Here is a 24356-nt window from a genome sequence, read left to right as displayed (position 1 = left end):
GGGTCCTTAGGGAAGCAGGCCACACACATTCAAACACACGTTTTGATGATTCAGGGTCATGCATTGCATTTTTTGTGTTTGATTACATTGCTCGTGCTGATCTTAATGCGTATTTGTCATAGCCGCAAAGCAGTGTTTTATTTTTTTTGCCTTGCCATTATAGGTCGATACCAGATCACAAAGAACATGTAAACAGATACTACATTATATGAGAATGAGAAACTGTTATGAATGCAAATTTTAATGTGTTCGGTAATGTAAGGCAGACCTATAAGGATTATATACATAACATAACATTCAAAATACACCATATTGTTAAGGATGGTTTTTTTCATCACACCTCCCTCTAGCTGCACGGTGGACGAGTGGTTAGCGAGAGACCCGAGTTCAATTCCACCCTTGGCCATCTCTGTGCGGAGTTTGCATGTTCTCCCCGTGCATGCGTGGGTTTTCTCCGGGTATTCCGGTTTCCTCCCACATTCCAAAAACATGCTAGGTTAATTCATTCATTCATTCATTTTCTACTCACAAGGGTCGTGGGGGTGCTGGAGCCTATCCCAGCTGTCTTTGGGCGAGAGGCAGGGTACACCCTGGACTGGTCGCCAGCCAATGACAGGGCACATATAGACAAACAACCATTCACACTCACATTCATTCATTCATTTTCTACCGCTTTTTTACCGCTTTTTCCCTCACGAGGGTCGCGGGGGTGCTGGAGCCTATCCCAGCTGTCTTTGGGCGAGAGGCGGAGTACACCCTGGACTGGTGGCCAGCCAATCACAGGGCACATATAGACAAACAACCATTCACACTCACATTCATACCTATGGACAATTTGGAGTGGCCAATTAACCTAGCATGTTTTTGGAATGTGAGAGGAAACCGGAGTACCCGGAGAAAACCCACGCATGCACGGGGAGAACATGCAAACTCCACACAGAGATGGCCGAGGGTGGGATTGAACCCAGGTCTCCTAGCTGTGAGGTCTAACCACTCAACCGCCGTGCAGCTGCTGGGTCAATTGGCGACTCCAAATTGTCCATAGGTATGAATGTGAGTGTGAATGGTTGTTTGTCTATATGTGCCCTGTGATTGGCTGGCGACCAGTCCAGGGTGTACCCCGCCTCTCGCCCGAAGACAGCTGGGATAGGCTCCAGCACACCCCCGCGACCCTCGTGAGGATAAGCGGTAGAAAATGAATGAATGAATGGTAATTGGCCATTATTTGTCCCTGCCTTTCCCCTGATGATTGTGACCATGTTTTTCATCCAATCTTGGTCAAAATGTGCTGGCCGGTCCCCTAAAATGGTGTACCAAGTTCTGTAGTGATACAACAAACCGTCCTAAAGTTACAGTAGGGATATTGTAGAGCACATTAAGCTATGTGAGAAATTTCAAGTTCGTCCCACTTTTGGTCAGCGCCACCATGTGGAATACTTGTCAGAAAAGTAATAGCAATGGTAACACAGTAGGGGAGCATATTTTGACACGTGCGGTAGTTCAGGAAGAGAAATAATTAGCTTCCAAAAGCGTATACTATACATACAGGATATTGTACATTTTTAATAACACTAAAACAAAGAACCAATTTAGACCTTGTCATGAATCAGTCATCTTAAAGAGCCAGAGGATGTCTTTGGGAATCAGCACCAGTGATCCTGTCTGCTGTGTCTACACCTCCACCTGTCTCTCTCCACACTGCCATCACCCTACTGCTGCACTCTCTATACATATAACATCATCTTATCTTGTATGTGTAATATATGTACGTATGTATTTCTGTGTGTGTGTAACCACTCACTGTACTTCTCTCTTTCTTTTCTGTGTCCTCACAGCATGCGATTGCCATCCCGTGGGTGCCGCTGGCAAAACCTGTAACCAAACCACAGGACAATGTCCCTGTAAAGACGGTGTGACTGGTATCACGTGCAACCGCTGCGCTAAAGGCTTCCAGCAGAGCCGCTCGCCCATTGCCCCCTGCATAAGTACGTGGAAGCACTTTTGGATTTTTTTTTCATATTCCTGTTCAATGTTGCAACATCTTGTGGATTAAAGTGAATGTAACAAATGAACACTCAACATTGCTTCACAATCAATAATGAAATAATACGGAGCTATTTTTCATTCTAGTGTTTTTACAGCGCAAAATAACTACAGTAAACCTCGGATATATCGGATTCAATTGTTCCCACTGGTTTTGTCCGATATAAGCAAAATCCGTTATATGCAAATGTCCGCTTTACGCATATATCGGATTTATATCCGGTATATGCGTAAATCGGATTTTATCCGTTATAAAAAGGCACTTCCTTGACTATGTTTCCAATGTACCTGGACGCGCAGGCAACGCTGCAAACGCTGCAAATGACGTCGTATAGCAGCCTGTCACGATTCGGCGAATCGGAGCGCCACGATGCGGCCATCCGATATATGCGAGGGAAATTTCATGGAAATGCATTGGAACAGGACTGGAGATTTTGTCCGAAATAGGCGAAATCCGTTATAAAAAATCCGATATATGCAATGAATTTTTATTGGAAATGCATTACAGAAAAATCGGTTCTTTTTTATCTGTCCGTTGTGAGCGAATTTCCGATATATCCGAGTCCGATATATCCGAGGTTTACTGTAGTTAATAGTTTCTTGACTGGTGCTGTAGACGTGTCCAGAAAGGACTGAGATGTACTTTTAAAATTAAATATACAAAAAAAAAAAGCTCAATTAGACTATATTTCTGATGCTATTAAATGTATGCACATATAAATTCATTTCAACTGTCATATTAATCATTAAGACTCAGAAATCTGCAGAGACCTCGGCGGCCATGTTGACAGAATGTTGATGTTTAATGGCTGATCGGCATCAACATCAACCATTTTTGTTTTTATTGAGTTATCCGTCATGAGGGGAAGGCCTCACTATGTTGAAAATCCACCAGATGAAGCGTTGGATTTATTTCCGACGTTCGCTGAGCTGATAAAATCTCTTTCTTCCATCAGCGTGTTCACCTGTGCACGGCCGAGACCACCGCTGCTTTGCAACTCTGTCTCCTTTGTCCATCTTTCTGCATGTGTGCCTTTGACGCTTTGATCACTGTGGTTTTTACCTCTTAATCCTTTTATTATTTAAAAGCCCCCCCTTTTCTAGCATGCATCGGAAGGTGTTAGCTGCGGTAGATATCTTTAGCCGCATCGTACACCTTTGGAGATAAGATGCCTTTCAACATACATGGCAGAGCAAAGGCAAGCCAAGACAGAACTGAACATGGGATTAAATAACAACAATTCAATAATATGATGCGCAGGACTAAAAGAAGCTGAAATTGATCATTTATGAGCGTCTGACAGGGCGTTAATTATTCATGATTAATTATTATTCTTACATTTTATAGTTATAGCCAAACCTTTTCTACCAAATTGAAAGATACGTGACAAAACAACTTAGTGTCATCTGTAATAATATATCTCATTAATTATGAATTTGTTTTATTTCATGACAATATTATTTTATAACATACAAAGACACACATGTAAGTAAAAGAAAATAACAATAATAATGTGCTGAGTGTCAGTTGATATAAAATATATGTAAGTCCTACCACGGAAAGCACAGCAGCTTAAGAAAAATAATGAAAAATATATTTTGTTTAAAAAAAAAGAATGAAATTAAATTAAATAACGTTTCAGAAAGTAGGCCCTCGAAAATGTGTTTTCGGGGGCTCACTTGGAAAAATCCAGAGCTAACATAAAGTGGCATACATAAGCAGAAGCTTTATAAAGCATACATATATGGTACTTATAATAAAGAATAATTCCCTTCCTCTCATAACCCCTAGTATTCCGCATTACATGAACAGAAATATTGTTGTATATTTGACACTTCTATGCAGCCCAGATGCACGCTATGATGGAACTGATATTTTTATGTGTCTGATTTTGATCCTGGAGCAGAGATTCCAGTCACACCTCCTACACCACCAGCTAGCAGTACAGAAGAGCCCTCAGGTAAGTGAAATATATATCTATCCCTCTATCTACATGCAACACACCTCCCGGAGGAAGCATTCTGGAGGACATCAATAGTCACAGGCCTGAGCCTACTGAGCCTAACGTGAAGCAGAGTCTTCCTCCTCCGTGTTAGTAGGTGGTGAATACTAAACACTGGTGTGGGAGACACTTGGGTCTGTACGACAATGGGTCTGCATGCAGAGGACGACTGACTTACACACACAATCCGTGATGAAGCACTACCAATGATGTCCAGCTAATAATAATAATATATCATTTATCAAATAAAACAAAATAATACAGTGTTGCTGTCCAATGGAATGCCTTTTTAAATTGTATTTTTGTGTTTTTTCTATGAAGAAAAATACCCCCCAAAAATTGGAGGTAAATCTTTCGCACTAAACAGCAAAAAGTTATAAAAATGTTTAATGATTATATTTTATTTGTGTTGAATCAATGAGTCTCTGAGTCATAGAATAAATAGGTCTGTAAAAATGTATAAATAATTCTATTTGAGTAAATATATTTAAAAAAACAATAATAATACTGCAATAATAATTTAAGTCATTAATTAAAAATGAACTTAATAAAAATGGAATTCATTGTAATTTAGTTAATTCCACTTAATTATTATTATTAATGATTATTATTTATTATTAACAAATTCTCTATTCAATAAAACAATATAATACAGTGGGGCTGTCCAATGGAACGCCTTTTTAAATTGTATTTTTGTGTTTTTTCTATAAAGAAAAATACACACAAAAAATTGGAGGTAAATGTTTCTCACTAAACAGCAAGAAGTTATAAAAATGTTTTATGATTATAATTTATTTGTGTTGAATCAATGAGTCTCTGAGTCATAGAATAAATAGGTCTGTAAAAATGTATAAATAATTGTATTTGAGTAAATATATTTAAAAAATCAATAATAATACTGCAATAATAATTTAAGTCATTAATTAAAAATTAACTTAATAAAAATGGAACTCATTGTAATTTAGTTAATTCCACTTAATTATTATTATTAATGATTATTATTTATTATGAACCAATTCTTTATTCAATAAAACAATATAATACAGTGGTGCTGTCCAATGGAACGCCTTTTTAAATTGTATTTTTGTGTTTTTTCTATAAAGAAAAATACACACAAAAAAATGGAGGTAAATGTTTCTCACTAAACAGCAAGAAGTTATAAAAATGTTTTATGATTATAATTAATTTGTGTTGAATCAATGAGTCTCTGAGTCATAGAATAAATAGGTCTGTAAAAATGTATAAATAATTGTATTTGAGTAAATATATTTAAAAAAACAATAATAATACTGCAATAATAATTTAAGTCATTAATTAAAAATGAACTTAATAAAAATGGAATTCATTGTAATTTAGTTAATTCCACTTAATTATTATTATTAATGATTATTATTTATTATTAACAAATTCTCTATTCAATAAAACAATATAATACAGTGGTGCTGTCCAATGGAACGCCTTTTTAAATTGTATTTTTGTGTTTTTTCTATAAAGAAAAATACACACAAAAAATTGGAGGTAAATGTTTCTCACTAAACAGCAAGAAGTTATAAAAATGTTTTATGATTATAATTAATTTGTGTTGAATCAATGAGTCTCTGAGTCATAGAATAAATAGGTCTGTAAAAATGTATAAATAATTGTATTTGAGTAAATATATTTAAAAAATCAATAATAATACTGCAATAATAATTTCATTCATTAATTAAAAATTAACTTAATAAAAAAGTAACTCATTGTAATTTAGTTAATTCCACTTAATTATTATTATTAATGATTATTATTTATTATTAACAAATTCTTTATTCAATAAAAAAATATAATACAGTGTTGCTGTCCTATAGAACGCCTTTTTAAATTGTATTTTTGTGTTTTTTCCGTAAAGAAAAATACACACAAAAATGAAAGGTAAATGTTTCTCACTAAACAGCAAGAAGTAATAAAAATGTTTTATGATTATATTTTATTTGTGTTGAATCAATGAGTCTCTGAGTCATAGAATAAATAGGTCTGTAAAAATGTATAAATAATTCTATTTGAGTAAATATATTTAAAAAAACAATAATAATACTGCAATAATAATTTAAGTCATTAATTAAAAATGAACTTAATAAAAATGGAATTCATTGTAATTTAGTTAATTCCACTTAATTATTATTATTAATGATTATTATTTATTATTAACAAATTCTTTATTCAATAAAACAATATAATACAGTGTTGCTGTCCTATAGAACGCCTTTTTAAATTGTATTTTTGTGTTTTTTCTGTAAAGAAAAATACACACAAAAATGAAAGGTAAATGTTTCTCACTAAACAGCAAGAAGTTATAAAAATGTTTTATGATTATAATTAATTTGTGTTGAATCAATGAGTCTCTGAGTCATAGAATAAATAGGTCTGTAAAAATGTATAAATAATTCTATTTGAGTAAATATATATTAAAAAATCAATAATAATACTGCAATAATAATTTAAGTCATTAATTAAAAATTAACTTTAAAAAATGGAACTCACTGTAATTTAGTTAATTCCACTTAATTATTATTATTAATGATTATTAATTATTATTAACAAATTCTTTATTCAATAAAACAATATAATACAGTGTTGCTGTCCAATGGAACACCTTTTTAAATTGTATTTTTGTGTTTTTTCTGTAAAGAAAAACACACACACACACACACAAATTGGAGGTAAATGTTTCTCACTAAACAGCAAGAAGTTATAAAAATGATTATAATTTATTTGTGTTGAATCAATGAGTCCTAGAATAAATAGGTCTGTAAAAATGTATAAATAATTCTATATGAGTAAATTGATTTTTTAAAATCTATAATAATACTACAATAATGACAATAATGACAGTTGACAGTTATTATGGTACCCATTATGTCATTGTATGGTCATATCACCTCGTACTTCGGTATGTGACAAAAAATAAAATAATAATAATAATTAAAAAAAAATAGGGGGAAAAAAACAACTTAAACTATATTAGGAAAGCAGGAAGTGAACAAATGTAACAGTTACTGATTGTAAAAGTACCACATGGAGGGGTAGGATTTAATAAGCTTTGCTTCTTCCTACTACTTTTGGACATGTGGAACTGGGAACTGATTGTGTGATGCATTCAATTGTAATCTGATGCATGTTCAAATGAAATAAAACCATTACCATTACCATAATGCAGTTAAGTCATTAATTACAAATTAACTTAATATAAATGGAACTCACTGTAATTTAGTTAATTCCACTTAACTATTATTATTATTATTATTATTTATTGTATTAACACATTTTTTATTAAATAAAAAAATGTGTTTCAGGTCAATTTTTAAAACTCAACAGGATGGCCACAATTGTTTGCTTAAATGACGTTTTATTGTTACTATTAGATGGACATTGCCTGATGTATCATCTCATCTCAGTCAGATTTGTTAACAATCCTTGTTGCGGCTGGGTTTAAACAATACAATTGTTCTTCACCATCATTTATATCCATAAAAGACTCACATATTTATTCCAAACTTGTGGAGAATGATGAAAAAACAGGCTTAACACAACGCTAGGTGGCAAATGCTACACCAAGAGTTCATGGATTCTTCCATGAGTTTTTGCAATTACAGTAGTTAGATTAGTGTTTGTGCAGAAACCTCTTGGTGGAAGTAACTGGATGCATAAATATAAATACTATTGATTGAAGATACTACTATTATACTAAATACTATTGATTTTGTACAACCTTGAATCATGCAGCATTGTCATCTCCGCCCGAGGGAAGTTTCTAAGCGTTTCCTGCAGCTGTTGCTGGGCCCTCCGAGCATCCGAAACATTTCCCCCGGACAGCTTTGATTGACAGCACAGTGACTGCCTAACACTCCACCACCTCCCTCAATCCTCCTCCCCCTCTTTTCTTTACCATTTTCTGTTTTTCACTCCCTTCCATCTCCGTCGTCTCCGTATATTTCACGCTTTGTCTTGACGTGACGGCGTGTGTGGTGCACGGAGAGAATTCCCTGGGCCCCCCTGTCATGATGCAGTGTTGGAATTTCTCTTCAACTCAGCGAGGAAGGACTTGGTGTAAAGCCAACAATAAATAACCAAACCAAGCAGCAAAAATAGGAAATGACAACATTTGGCTTCATGCAGATGCAACTAAACTGTGGCGCTGACCAGCCATCTACGTCCTTCAGGAGAACCTCTCATGATGTCGGACCATGTAGTTGAAGATAATTAAATCACGACAGAGAATTCTGGGATTTCCCTCCTCTGTGTTTCAGCGAGTCTGTTTGAATTTGAGCAGATGGCAAAGCCGACTTGTCGGACGCCATGACATGCCAAGGCTGCTGGACCAACTTGCATATTTACACTCTGAGACCCCCTGAAAGGTTCCACAGACGTACTTGTGCTAGTTTTTAAGCAGTTATGACCTTATTAGATGTGTCAATGTAAACAGATGTGGGGATTTTATTGGAGTAACAAGTTAAACATTTTCCACCGAGGTTGTCATAGATTATGAAAGTAAAAATGCAATTACTTCAAAAAAAAGAGAGAACTTTTTTTTACAGAAATTGTAAGTAGGACAATAAAGCAAGATTTTTCAGATAAAAGTCATAATCCTATGAGAACTAACCTGTAATGTTTTAGTCAAATCTGACTAAAATTAAGATTTTTGGACAGTTGTCACGCTTCTAAAGCTCCATGAAAAAAATGTAATATTATAAACAAAAAGTCATAATTGTGATAAAATTCAACAAAAAAGACAACTATTTTGCCTTCTTATGAGAATACTTTGGATGGTTATGAATAAACACATATTTTACAAAAAGAATACATCATGTAACAAAATCATAAAAGTCATTTTATGAGAATAAGGTTGCAAAAAGTCAACAAAACATTTGAGAAAAAAAGTTATTAAAAAAGTCATAATAAGGAGTTGTAGTTTTTCAAAAACAAAGTTGTGCTGGCATGGGAATAAGGTTGTAATGTTGAGATAAAAAGGTTGTATTAGTCATTACCAGATTATATTAGTCACAATTTCCGGCCTTTTTTTTTTCAGAAAACAGAAAAAAAGGACAAAAAATTAGCATTGTTTTTTTCTATGAGAATCGGGCTGTAATGTAACAAAATAAAAGTAATACCACAACAAATATGAAGTTGTAAAAAAAAGTTGTAAACACGAGAATAAGTGTAGTGTCACATGAAAAAGTACAATTTCAAGAAAGAAGTCACAATCGGAATCAGATCTTTCTACAAAAAACGTCATGTTACATCAAACCGCAAAAAGTCATCGTCAAAAATAAAATATTTTTTTTTTCAACAAAGTTTGAGCTCAAGGGAATAAGGTTGGAATTTCACCAACATGTCTTATGAGAATACCAAATGATCGTAATTCATCCATTCATTTTCTACCGCTTATCCTCACAAGGGTTGGGGGGGGGGGGTTGCTGGAGCCTATCCCAGCTGTCTTCGGGCGAGAGGCGGGGTACACCCTGGACTGGTGGCCAGCCAATCACAGGGCACATATAGACAAACAACCATTCACACTCACATTCATACCTATGGACAATTTGGAGTGGCCAATTAACCTAGCATGTTTTTGGAATGTGGGAGGAAACCGGAGTACCCGGAGAAAACCCATGCAAACTCCACACAGAGATGGCCGAGGGTGGAATCGAACTTGGGTCTCCTAGCTGTGTGGCCTGCGCGCTAACCAAAAAAGTATTATCATTACAAAGCAATGTTAACAGAATGAAACGGTATAATCAGACAAAATATGCAGTAATCTGTAATCTCACAAGTAAGACTTTAATGTCACATGAAATTACAACAAAAAACAAAAAATGAAAATTACAAGAAAAAAGTGAACTAAAATGTATTGTCAGGATTAGCTGCGATAGCATTAGTGCTACACCACGATGCAGAAACATGGATATGTACTGCAGTAAAGTCAAAATACAAAGTAACAAAATAACTAATAACGGCCATGACATGCAAAGACAAACACATTGAAACGATCCAGCTAAGCTAGCTAAAAACACCAGTTGAACTACATAGTACACAGATCAGTACCAGGTGGAGTCCCAGGAGCCGTTTATGATGCAAAGCATTTTTTATCCCACTGCGAGATGTCAAAGGCTAAATAAAATGCTCCAAATAAAAGTGATGAGATAAAGATGGAAAGAAAGGGTGTCTCGCAGGAGGGTGTTGATGGCGAAATGAAAATGAGGAATGTGGAAGATATTTTAGCAGCCAACGAGCGAGCATGCATGTGCACGTTCGAGCCCGGCGAGGGTTGGCCTGACAGCTGTTTGGCAGGTGCCCCCATGCGCCTCAGCTGGATGGAGGGGTAGAGGGTGCTGAGGGCATATTTTGGCAAAATGAAGTGGATATTAATTTGTCTCCTGCAGCAGGAGCCCCTCCCCCCCCCTCCTCCCGCTGTCGACCACAGGGAGGGCTGGAATGCATGGAGAATACCTCCGATGGTGCGGCCCAGACAAAACACACATTGTGCTGCCAGGTCACAGATGGTGTAAGTCGCCACTCCCACGGATCGTGACAGAGATGTCTGTGCGGCACCCCAAATGTGGAGGAGATTAACCGCTGGTGACCTGTGAAGGCCGCCTCGGCCCGTCAGGATGCACAGGATGTGAAAGTAATGATGATGATGATGATGAAGGGGGGGATGCGAGAGGGGATGATGATGCTTGTCGGACTGGTCACGTTCACGCTGAAATGTGTGTGAAGCCCATCCAAGACTGGGATGGCCCACCATCCTGTGTGGGGCTGCAACTAAAAATGCATCATTTCTGCCTCTTTATTCATAAATAGAAGATTTGAACTGACAGAGCAAATAAATTGAATATTAAAATGATGTTAAATGCCAAATAGCTTCATAGCTTTGCCAAATGTAGACAAAAACACAATCATGATTATTAGTCGATTAATCTGTCGATCAATCTTAATTTTACAGGCTGAAATCAGAGGATATTTATTTAAATTTAAAAAAATGATGAATCAATTACCAAAGTAGGTATCAATTACTTGGGTGATTGTAATAATTGATAATAATAATAATTATTATGATAAGAATTGATCAACTGATTAAGCATTGATTAATCGATTAATTGTTGTCACGCTAATCCTGATGAATGATACATAAACATGTTTAGATTTTTTTTTTAAGAAATTGAGCAAGTTAGAATTGTTTTAATAACAGTATGAGAAATAATACTATATGATAACATTATACAGTTTCCTTATTGTATATGATACTGTATGTAAAAATGGGAATATGGAGCATATTGATAGTTGTTTACTTCATTGTACATTATGTTCTATATTAGCTGCCATTGTATCATTTTTCAAAATTCCTACAAAAAACTATTTAAAAAATGCCACAAAATACCGTACCCCCCCCCCCAAAAAAAAATAATATGTCACTTCCCCACTAATAACAGCTTAATCAAATCCTACTAAATTCTGACTGAATAATTACACTATTAGCCATGTGTTTCTTCTGTTGTTATTTTTTCAATGGGAGTAAAAATCTAAAATACAGTCAGTCCCTTGGAAGTGGGTTTGCTATCTTCCCCCGAGCTATTTTCCTCTCCTGTGTAATCTGGATCCAATCCAAATGCAGTGTAAACAGGCCTGCCCAGTGCAAAGCAGAGGATCCCAGAACAGAGCAGCACACTGGGCTCCCTAATCTAATTACATGCTTTATTTGCCACACTTTGTTTCCCGATCAGTCTCGTTAGGGGAGAAAGGCCTCCTCCTGGGCTGTTGGTCACACCTCCTTCATTCATACCTCCAATGCCCATTTCTTTTTGGAGTCACATTCACCATCTACTGATATGTGTCTACAACAACTTGTTTGTGATTGGATCCCATCTCTTCACTAAATAAGCAAGTCGAGTTCTATTAAGGCTTCTGTTGCGGGTGTGAAGTCAAACGTAAATACCAACCAAAACGTTAGCATGGATTTGTTAGGCAGCATGTAACCCAGCACCAGGTTACAATCTGGTTAATGAGTTATAATGCATTTAACCTCATGCTTTCTGTTTATGCTCCGCCTTCGTACAGTCCGTGCTTTTTAGTGACTCTTAATGCATTGTTGGATGAAATGGACGTCCGTCATTACAGCTGCACCTCTGATTGGCCGTGATGTCACTCAATGTGTGCACATGTTCATATAGTATATTGTTATTTACGCATTTTTTATTTGGAAATTATTTGGCCAGATATTGGGTTGATAGAATTGTGGCAATTTAGGCTTTATCCTCAGGGCTTGGTGATTGGTTTCGAGGTTATCTTCTAATTTCTTGACATTTTTAAAAATATTTTTCCAATATATGTATTTCAAAACATGGTTTGCATGGTGACCAATTTATTTAGCCCGCTGCACACTCCAAAAATAGAAACAAATTGGGAAGCAAAAGACATAATCTTACAATAAAAATCTGGATTAATGGTCTTTTTTTTTTTTTACAAAGTAACCAAAAAAAAGATAATATTGGTTTTGAGGTTATCTTCTAATTTTTCGACATTTTTAAACATATTTTTCCAATATATGTATTTCAAAACATGTTTTGCATGGTGGCCAATTTTTTTAGCCCGCTGCACACTCCAAAAATAGAAATAAATTGGGAAAAATACAGCAAAAGACATAATCTTACAATAAAAATCTGGATTAATGGTCTTTTTTTTTTTTTTTTTAGAAAGTAACCAAAAAACGATAAGATTGGTTTCGAGGTTATCTTCTAATTTTTTTTTTTACATTTTTAAACATATTTTTCCAATATATGTATTTCAAAACAGGGTGGCCAATCTTTTTAGCCTGCTGCAAACTCCAAAAATAGAAAAAAATTATTGGGAAAAATACAGCAAAAGGCATAATCTTAAAATAAAAATCTGGATTAATGGTGTTTTTTTTTTTTTTTACAAAGTAATCAAAAAAGATAAGATTGGTTTCGAGGTTATCTTCTAATTTTTTGACATTTTTAAACATATTTTCCAATATATGTATTTCAAAACATGGTTTGCATGGTGACCAATTTATTTAGCCTGCTGCACACTCCAGAAATAGAAAAACTTGGGAAAAATACAGCAAAAGACATAATCTTACAATAAAAATCTGGATTAATAGTCTTTTTCTTTACAAAGTAACCAAAAAAAAAAAAAGATAAGATTGGTTTCGAGGTTATCTTCTAATTTTTCGACATTTGGATTAATCTGGATTAATTTGTTTTTTTTTTACAAAGTAACCAAAAAAAGATAAATAAATGACAGTAATTAATGACGTCAACTTCCAGTAAATACCCTGCCATTTAAGAAACAAGCATAAAAACGGTATTATTCTATTGGCATCTGCTAACTATGCAGTACTGTTTCCTGTGTCGGAGCAGCTTTAGCGAGAAGTGTCCCCAATGAAAACGATTAAGCTTAAAAGGGTTCTACAGCACTTTTATGGTCGGGGCAAAGGTCTAGCTCTCAGTTACGCACTTCCCCAGTGCCGTGAAAGGCCGGAAACAAAGCACTGTAGTAACTACATCTACTCACAACACCCAAAGCACATTTTAGCTCAGTGCTGCAGGACTGTAACGTGCACACAAAGGGGACATTTGTCCTCCCGGTAGGGGACTGCCTGGTCCTAAAAGGGGATCTTGGGGTTCCTCACAGCGGGGCCCAGCTAGCTCTACATCTCAGGGGTACACTAATGGGGAACGAAAGGCTATCAAAGGGAAGTATCATGATGGTTTTCAAGGGGGGTTATGGGAAAACAAAGCTTCCTTTCCACGGCTCCAGCTTCGAATCATTTAAATGGTAATCAGGGCCAGCTCATATGGACTCCATTTAATTTGTTAACACCATCATTGCTAGCGAGACTTTACGTATCGCCTTTCTCCGACAAACTTCTAGCTTCTGTTTTTTGTCAGCTTCATCTCCCCAGTGTTCATCCTCCCGCCTTCTTCCCTCTTTATTAAGGTGGAAAAGAGGGGGATGCATTTTTTCTTCTTCTACTGTTCCCCTGGCAACCTCATTGAAATAGAGCATAAAAGGCGGGTGAAGGCATGGAGCAAAGATCTGCTCCTAACAATGAAGTTTGTTCATATTCAAGCTTCACTCCAGCATCCACTACTAGAAGCACTCGCCTCCTGTGAGAGCGATCCGTCCATCACCTCCACCTCTCCTTCTTTCACTTGTGCCATACTTGACGCAAAATGAGTCGGAACTCTGCATCCATGTTGACAAATAAATCCAATTTGGTTTGAGCAGCAAGCTGGCGGATGACCAATGTAGAACCATGCAGCAAAGAGGAAGGAGGGATTTATTGGTGCCTCTTGGGCAACAAAACCTATTGTTTTTATTCCTGTTGGTTGGTTTGTGTACTAGTATGCTGGATATCGCAAAAACGACACCACTGATTTACACAAAACAGGTGCATAGCAAGAATCTGGTATATTTTGGTGCACTTTGGAGTAAAAATGTGGATAGGGAAATTGTCAATAACCACAAGTGGCTTTACGTAACTTTGTTTTCATGATTACATGTTGTTAAATATGTCGTTGGGTCGCAGTAATCCTTCAGTTAATTGGTTGTAAACCCAACCATGATAAGTGAATTTTCACCAAAATGTAATATTCAAAATAATATAAAATGTAATAATATAATAATAGCATAATATAAAATGTCAAATTCTTATTTTGATGCTATTTGTAAGCTTGCAAATGCTTAATTTGTGCAACAAATACGTAACATTTGCTTAAATTTACATTTCTCTTTAAATAATAAGCTGTATTCAACCATGAAATAACATGATTTTTTAAATTACTGTATGTTTATAAAACCATAATAGAGTGATGAGGCAAATTCAAACCATTTGATTGTAAATCATTGCATTTAACAAATAAGATAAAAAATAAAATTAATAAAATAATAAAATAATAAAATAATAAAATAATAAAATAATAAAATAATAAAATAATAAAATAATAAAATAATAAAATAATAAAATAATAAAATAATAAAATAATAAAATAAAATAAAACATAAAAAATAAAAAATAAAATAAATACTACAGTGTGGAATACACACTATAGAAAAACATGTTGTCCCAACAAAAGTATAAAAACATGACTTCGAGTCAGCTAAATATCAGACAGATAATCTTAATAAACTCACATAAAAAAGAATCAAAATAAATAATGCTGGCAACTACTATTTCTATGCGACCCAAACATCCGTATAAGAACAAAGTAACGTGCAAAGTATGAAACGCTGGACTACCACAATCAGTAAAATGATCAACTGGGCTCATTCAGCACGGTTCCGCTCGCTTCTTATTTTGCTGCAGGTACGACGCCAGCTGTGTGTGAGTGTTTGTTTTCCTGAGGTGTGATATGAGATTAGAAATATTCAAGAAAAATGTCTTCCTCCCCCCTGGCATTGCGTTACTGTCTTTGCAAATTGCATATTTACAATTGGAAGGCATTCCATAGGGAACTAGCAAGCCTGTTACTGTGTGGAGCATGACATCATCGGCAGAAAAAACAAGAATTAATGTCGGCCCGATAGTATTGGTTGGACGTTATTATTTGACATCATTAGTATCAATGTGCAAAAAAAGTAACAAACAAATTCTTTACCAGCGGTTTGAAGGCTTTCTCACAAAACATCAGAGCGATATTAATGGCTGGCCAATGGCTGTCTGCCTGGGCTATTATTTATTTGTTCAGAGCGGACGCACTCCCCCAAAAAATGTCCTCTGCTCTAACTCCGCTTCATGGATGGCTAATTTTCCCTTCCTGACCTCCCTTTGTGTGGCAATGACCCCTTTCATACCCCCCAGCCTGCACTCCCTGGAATTGCTGCCCGCCCCCCAATGCTCCGTCTCCCGATGTCCGCGCTGCAATGAATGCAAACGTTTGACACAGTCCTCGGTGGGGCCTTGATCCCAGGGTGAAGTTTTTTCAGGGGGTCGGGGGCTGAGGTGACAAGCGAGGTGAGATTTGGAGGGGGGCGGGGAGTGGTTGAAGTGGGTGGAGGGTGGTCCGCATTGAGCTGAATGATTCCCAGGGTTTGACAGGGAATAAGTGGGTATGGGCGGGTCATTTGGAAGGCTGCAAACCTGCTGATGGTGCCATCAGGTCGACACAGAGGCCCACAAAGGGGCGCTGGGGAGAGTGGAGGATAAAAGGCTTGGTATGACATTACATACAATTACAAGAGATGTGTACAAATATATTTCCAACAAATATTATTGTTGTCAAATCAATAAATGTTAACACTGATAAACCATACATCATGTACTTTTTGGGCGCATTCCCTCAAGTAAGGGATAGTCATAGCTATTTTGGAGCGACTTGAAAAATATTTTGATTGCAATTTGTAACAGTGAATCCTCGGTTAGAGTACGCCCCGGTTAAAGTATATTTTGGTTAACAATTCCCACCATCAATTTGCCTCCTTTTGCACATTTTTCAGTTAACATACATACAATGTGGCTGCGTCTTGTTGTGTGGCGTCAGTCTTAGTTAGCATAGCTTCCTCACAAAATGGCAACCGGAACCAGAAGTCGCCCATTAACGGTTGACTCTCAAAAATGTTAAAACAAAACATGGTTTCATTGTTTTACATGTATGAAACAATTCTAGATACATATAAGCGACTAATGAAAGGGGTAAAAATAACATTACAATTACAAGAGATGTGTGGAAATATATTTCCAACAAATATTATTGTTGTCAAATCAATCAATAAAGTTAATACCGATAAACCATAAATAATGTACTTTTTAGGCGCATCCCTTACTTGAGTGGGGTTAAACTGAAGTCAAACACAGATATTTTGGAGCGACTTGAAAAATATTTGGTTTGCAGTTTGTAACAGTGGATCCTCGGGTAGAGTACGCCCCGGTTAAAGTATATTTTGGTTAACAATTTACACCATTAATTTGCCTCGTTTTGCACACATTTTTCAGTTAACATACAATGTCTTCCCATGTGGTGTCAGTCTTAGTTAGCATAGCTTCCTCACAAAATGGCAACTGGAACCGGAAGTCGCCCATTAACGGTTGACTCTCAAAAATGTTAAAACAAAACATGTTTTTATTGTTTGCATAAAACAATTCTAAATACATATAAAGTACTAAGGAAAGGGGTAAAAATAACATTTAAGGTTACTACTTTTACCTTCAGTGAAGATGTGCCCGTTCCTAAAGAATCGATATGACAGTGAGACACTGTCTTCTTGTTTTGTCATGTTTTTGAATTTAATCGTGTTTCTCACCTTCTTTATCATAATGTAATACTAAAATGCATGGCATTCATATACAGTAGCAGTTTTTTGAGTACTTAGTTTTCTGTACTACGAAATATATTCAGATTATGTAATAATAAGATAAAATTAAAGGGGACCTATGATGCTCATTTTAGGTGCTTTGTATTGAATTGTGGACTCCTGTAGAGCAGCTACACACAATAACCCGCACAGAAAATGTTCTCGATCTTCCTCTTTCTGCAGTGTTTCCATGGACTTCCTGCTTCCGACCCAAATGGTCTGTTTAATTTACTCCACCCCCGGCCCTCCTCTAGGTATGCCCACTCTGCTGTGATTGGTCACACTCCCGAGCACTTCCAGGACTTCCGGAAGTCCGCGTTTACCAAGTGCAGCCCATATAAGGAAAGCTGGAAAGCATTGACGTCCGTGGAACTCGGTGCTAGAAAAAAAAACGAGCGTGCAGAGCCATCCAAAAAGTCTTTCAGGGCTCACTAGCAAATGCGCAAACCTCATTATCACCATGGGAATACAACATTGGAACATTTATAGGTCAGAAAAGTGGAAAAAGCATAATAGTTTGCCAGTATTGTTGTCCTCCATGTTTGTTGTTCTCTTTTTGTTTACCTAAAGTACAGAATTGCCATCTTCTCTAACTGTCTCGTTCTTGTCTTCTGCTTGCAGACTGTGACTCTTACTGTAAAGCATCAAAAGGCAAACTGAAAATCAACATGAAGAAGTATTGCAAAAAGGATTACGGTGAGTCTAATACGTTCACATATTTGAGGGGGGGGTGAAGGTGAAAATCAACTCGAAATCGAGTAGCTGAGTGGGGTTAAACTGAAGTCAAACACAGTTATTTTGGAGCGACTTTGAAAATATTTGGATTGCAATTTGTAACAGTGCATCCTCGGTTAGAGTACGTCCCGGTTAAAGTATATTTTGGTTAACAATTCCCACCATAAATTTGCCTCGTTTTGCACACATTTTTCAGTTAACATACAATACAACATATGTACAATTTTCAGTTAACATACAACTCGGTTAGAGTACGTCCCGGTTAAAGTACTTCCCGGTTACAGTTTGTATTGTATTAAGAGTGACACAATGAGGGTCTTTCAATTACAAACCCTCACACTTGACGTTCATCTCCAGAACTCTCCAAATCATTCCACGTGCATGCATATGCTTTATCCCTTATGCAGTAAATCCTAGACATTTTCCATCCCATACGTCTCAGTTCCACATGTTGCAGTTAACAGGAGAGACATTTCACAGAGCGTTTAAAGATTAAACATGTTAATTCTGCTGGGAGGACGAGAGAAGCGTAAAAACAGAAGGTGATAAAACACAAGTGTGTATGTGGATGGATATGCATGGGTAGGTAGGGTTGACTCAGAGGAGGCATTTGAGCTCCAAGTGGATAAAGCCAACTCAGTGTGACAGATCCTGGCTTTGCTCCATAAGAGATCCTCATTAAGGCGCCGCACTTCCCCCACAAGCTGCTACGTTTCCCGCCACATTCCTGCGAGCGTCCGCCTGCCACACCATTCAAGGTGTGGATAAGATGTATGACCTCTCCCCTTTTCCTCTCCTGGTGATTGAAGTCATGCTCCGGAACTGCTCAAGCGAGCATCCTGCAGAATACCGCTGCATCATGATGGGTATTTGTTCCGCAGGGATTTGGGGTGTCAGTACGGCCCGCCTTGCTTCTCATGCCGTGACAGTAGCCTTATCGCTCTAATCTACATTCATTTCCGCCGTATGGCTACAATTGTGATTAATTTCCCCAATATGTCAGCATACAATGATAAAGAGACACCATCTGTCATCACAGCACTGAGCGCCTGCATGTCTGTCCCCTAAATCAGCCCAAAGAGCAACCTTCCAGCTTAGGATGTGCACAAAATGTGCCAAATCTGCTGGTAGTGTGGGAGGACGTCGTGGCACCCATGCAAATACTGTAGAAGCTCCACTTGACTCTATGTATAGATGTGCGTCAATACCGCTGCATCATCCACCAGGATAAATAAACACAATGGCCGTGATACAACACATAATAACGTATGGATTGTAAGACATGGGACACTCATTTTTCTATGGTCCAGTTGCAACTCTCTTTTCTTGAAGTCAGCCCATGAAAACGTGAATGAAAACAAAAACACAAATAAAAACAATAAGTGGATACTTTTATTACTCAACTGGTAATTCTTAATGCGGAAGTACAATTTAAGTATGCTCTGAAATCCCAGAAAATACTAATAAGTACATTGGATATACATTGGACACATCCACAAATACAGTATATCATCCTGCTATGTCATTTATTTTTCTGTTCAGAAAATACAATAAGAATTGGCATATTTCAAACATAGTTGCAAATGGTGATTAATCATGATTAATTAAATTGTAAACTGTGATTACTGATTTCTGTCACTGTTGTTATCAACATAACAACAGTGTTAACAGTGTTATAACATTGTTATCATTAAACAGCCCTAATTCAAATAACACAGTAATATCAAATAGCAACTAAATAACAACAGAAAATGTGATATTTCACTAATATATCAAGTCAAATAATATGTTTTTTTCATTTAAAAAACATTGACTGTACTGTCATACCTCGGTTTTCGTCATTTAAGAGTAATTATTCTCCATAAAATGTAGTTTTTGGTTAATATTTTTGTGTGTCTATAACATATCCATTGGATTGACATTATTTCCTATGGGAAATATTACCTCGGTTTTCATACATTTTCATTTTTTGTGTGACTTTAAGGAATGAATTAATAACGAAAAGCGAGATTAATGGAATCAGAATGGGTCAACTGCCTACTTTTAGGTCCCGACCCTGAGACTCACTGCATTCTGATATATTTGTTAAATCGCATATTACATTATAATATATATTTTCAGTATGTATCACTATTTACAGTATATTTATATATGCCCAATACCTTTATAGATGCCTGGCTCTCTCTGCAGTTAAGTAAATAAACACCCCCTGGCCCCTAAATGAGGTAGTAAAAACATGCTTTTTGTCTTGCACAGCCTCCACCCCACCACGGGGGGCCTCGTGTTATCTTTGTGCACAAAACAGGCTTTCTCGTCATACCCATCAGCATGTACAAGGTCCAGAACAAACCGGGATAAGATCTCAGCTCGCTATTCAGCACACGACAGGATAAGATGTCCCAGAGAAAAAAAAAAGAGTCAGAGCTTTATTTTGAAAAGATCAGCAGGAGAGCTGGCCCGCATGCTGCGTCACAGAATGATGCGACTCCGAGACTCTGAGGGTGACGTATAGAAAGAAATGACAAGGGGGGAGCAGGCCGGCTTCAGCATTCAAGGTCATCACCAGGTTATGGGGGGGGGGGGGGGGACTGGTGGTAGCGATGGCTGGCTTTGCTAAACGTTTCCCCCATGAGCACAACCTGGCTGGGGCACAAGGTTGACTCCTGTCACTTCCCATGATGCCCTGCTGCATTCAACATTGACTAAAAGTCAAATAAATGACCTTGCTACATTATGTACAGTAAAAGGGGACCATAATGGAAAGGAATGCAAATCAGTTCAATATCATATTATATATATATAGATAAGGGATCGGACGTGATTCATTTGAAGGATTAGTTGCTCTCCTCCTCCGCTATCTTTTTCATCATCCATTATGTGAAATCTCTCCAAGTGCCCCCCAATCATATTACAAATGACCCTGCTCTGTGTGTAATGAATGTAATGCACATCAAGCTGGACCTCAAACCAGTTCTTTCCACAGTTTATTAAAATCTGTATGGAACAAGACGCCCACCCCAAGTCCCAAGATGACGGCCACTTGAAAGCCCTTTTGTGTTTGAATGCACAAATCAAGGTCCATAAAGGCATGAATCATTTTGTCAGGATTTTGGAAGTGTTATTTTTATATTCTTAATTTTTAAAAAATGCCCTAAAAAGGCGAAAACTTTAGATACTCAATATTGGCTTCTTACCCCATTGTCCAGCATTCATCACCAATACGGATACATGCAGCAGCTTCCCTCAAAATAATGTTATGCTTCTGGATGCATTTCACGATTACTGCAATATGATAAACAAGTTATAGAAAAAGTGTCTGTATACTTTAAAGAAGTAAACAAAGTCCTGCAAAAACAATTCATGACCAATAGTCAACTGAAGCAACATGCTCTCCGAATATCAACAAGTGAGACAGTTTAGTCTCCCCGGCCAGTTGAGAGACATGGTCTCTCCAACGTGTCCTGGGTCTTCCCCGAGGCCTCCTCCCTGTCTGACCTGCTCTGAACACCTCCATCCTAACCCAAGCCACCATCATCTGGCTCCTCTAAGGAATCCTACGCTGAGCATGAAACCAATTCACCATGAAAATCAAGTCACTACTGTAATACAATCGGTAAAATTATAAACTGGCTCTGGTCGTATTAATCAATAAATGCATATTTAGAATCTGGAGGAGAAAACTGGAAATAATTCCAGGCCGTTGATATAGTGAACTAGCAAGCTTGTTGCTGCGTGTGGAACACGTCATCGCTTGCTTGCCGATATCATCTGAAAAAAAAAATAAACAAACAAAAAAGTCCGCCACCCCGATACTATCGGAACTTCCCTGAAATCAACAGAAGTAATCAAATAAATAAAACAATTTAAATAATCCAAAAGTATTGCGTATGTGGGATGTAACATTACTATTGTCATTAATGATAATAGCTACCTTGTACAATACAAATAAAAAGGACATGTAGAAGCTTGGGCTGCACGGCGGTCGAGTGACCAGGGTTCAATTCCACCCTCTGCCATCTCTGTGTGGAGTTTGCATGTTCTCCCCGTGCATGCGCGGGTTTTCTCCAGGTACTCCGGTTTCCTCCCACATTCCAAAAACATGCTAGGTTAATTGGCCACTCCAAATTGTCCATATAGGTATGAATGTGAGTGTGAATGGTTGTTTGTCTATATGTGCCCTGTGATTGGCCGGCCACCAGTCCAGGGTGTACCCTGCCTCTCGCCCGAAGACAGCTGGGATAGGCTCCAGCACCCCCATGACCCTCATGAGGAAAAATGGTAGAAAATGAATGAATGTAGAAGTTCAACAGAAGGAAAACCAAGGCAAGATTTTGGTGAAAAATTTTGTAGAAAACCAAATCAAATTCATACACAAGGTAGTCCTTTAAAGAAACAGAGGGAAAGACAGTGGCCTGTCTCATATCTTCCAAAGACCCGTGGCAACTACAGGAGACCACTCCCCGAGCTGTCGGAGATATACTTTGGCGCAGGGCTGTTTTAAAGTGTGTTCTTTGAGTGACAGAAAGCCAGTGCAGAAACGTATGATCGTATTTCCTGGTTCTAGTCAGGACTCGAGCAGCAGCATTCTAAAAACCGAATCGTACAATAACTGGGGCATCCCAAAACCAAGATGTGACTGTATAAGGCTGTATTTATTGGCTAGAAAAGTCTGATAAGGAGTCTCTCCTTTTCCCAACCATTTCTACCCAACGGTGTCGATGCTTTTCTTTCCTGTCACTCACACAAGAGATGAAGTCATAACCCAAAACAACAGTCAAGAAGCTAAGAAATATGATTGTCTTTTTTCATTGATTCCCTCATATTTGCAGCTGTCCAGGTGCACTTCCTGAAGGCGGACAAGGCCGGTGAGTGGTGGAAGTTCACCGTCAACATCATCTCCGTCTACAAGCAAGGCGAGAGCCGCATCCGCCGCGGGGACCAGTTCCTGTGGGTCCGTGCCAAAGACGTGGCTTGCAAGTGTCCCAAGATCAAGCCCGGCAAGAAGTACCTGTTGCTGGGCAACGACGAGGACTCCCCCGGTCAGGGCGGCGTGGTGGCGGACAAAGGCAGTTTGGTTATCCAGTGGAGGGACACGTGGGCACGCAGGCTCAGGAAGTTCCAACAGCGCGAGAAGAAAGGCAAGTGCAAGAAGCCATAGATGATGATAGAAAAAGACGCAGTGGGGATCCAATGGAAAGATGAGCGGAGCATTTCAAAAGAACGAAACAGAGACAGAAGACCACACACAGAAGGGACTGTTAACGTTGCTGCTTGTTTTGTTTTTTGTTGAGTAGCATGAAGAGAATTATTTAGGAATTCTTCTCTAGTGAACTTTTCTCGAAGGAGCTCACCTTGCAGATTTGGGTCGACCGTTTCTTTTACCTTGACATCCGTCTCACTTGTGGATTTGCCGAATTTGCACCAGTATATGTTTGGTTAGTTGTCTGTTTTACGCTCTGTTTAAAACCATTATTATCGTTTATGTTTTCATTTTATTTGTCGGTGCAGAAATGAAAGGTAAAGCCACTCAATGACCACCGAAGTTTTGGATTCTTCACCAACAACCTAGCTTCTTTCAGTTGATCAGATGTCCAGAAGCACGATTTTTCAGAATGAAACAATATTAAGACATGGTGAAACAAAACAGAGGAAAGAGGAATTCAGATGAACATTTGGGTTCCCGATACTAAACACACAACCTAAAGGGTTAAAATGACTAAACCACTGATAATGAACAATGATGCACGTGTTCTTTATAAGAGCTTACCCACCCGTGTGATACACGTACAACAAAGAAAAGCAATACACCATATTTCCAATTGACTGAAGAACTTTGTGCTGCACGGTGGTTGAGTGGTTAGCACGCAGGCCTCACAGGTAGGAGACCCGAGTTCAATTCCACCCTCGACCATCTCTGTGTGGAGTTTACATGTTCTCCCCGTGCATGCGTGGGTTTTCTCCGGGTACTCTGGTTTCCTCCCACATTCCAAAAACATGCTAGGTTAATTGGCGACTCCAAATTGTCCATAGGTATGAATGTGAGTGTGAATGGTTGTTTGTCTATATGTGCCCCGTGATTGGCTGGTGATCAGTCCAGGGTGTACCCCGCCTCTCGCCCGAAGACAGCTGGGGTAGGCTCCAGCACCCCCTGCAACCGTCGTGAAGCGGTAGGAAAATGGAAGAACTGTGGTCACTACATAATTCATAATGGAGAATTTAACCGGGGTTTCT

General features: G+C 37.7%; 1 protein-coding gene across 1 annotated transcript in view; it reads left to right on the top strand.

Moving 5' to 3' along the window:
• Positions 1-23662, top strand: part of ntn1a (netrin 1a) — a 66800-nt gene extending 43138 nt beyond the window's left edge. Inside the window, exons 3-6 of the mRNA XM_058082215.1 lie at positions 1836-1985; positions 3951-4004; positions 18012-18086; positions 22955-23662. Coding sequence (XP_057938198.1) covers positions 1836-1985; positions 3951-4004; positions 18012-18086; positions 22955-23283 — 608 coding nt within the window. The 3' untranslated portion in view covers positions 23284-23662. The remainder of the gene's footprint in view (positions 1-1835; positions 1986-3950; positions 4005-18011; positions 18087-22954) is intronic.
• Positions 23663-24356: the final 694 nt, after the last annotated feature.

This window comes from Doryrhamphus excisus, chromosome 1, assembly GCF_030265055.1.
Source record: "Doryrhamphus excisus isolate RoL2022-K1 chromosome 1, RoL_Dexc_1.0, whole genome shotgun sequence".
NCBI lineage: Eukaryota > Metazoa > Chordata > Actinopteri > Syngnathiformes > Syngnathidae > Doryrhamphus > Doryrhamphus excisus.
Note: the sequence above shows the minus strand (reverse complement) of the source record. Positions and strands in the feature narration are given on the sequence as shown.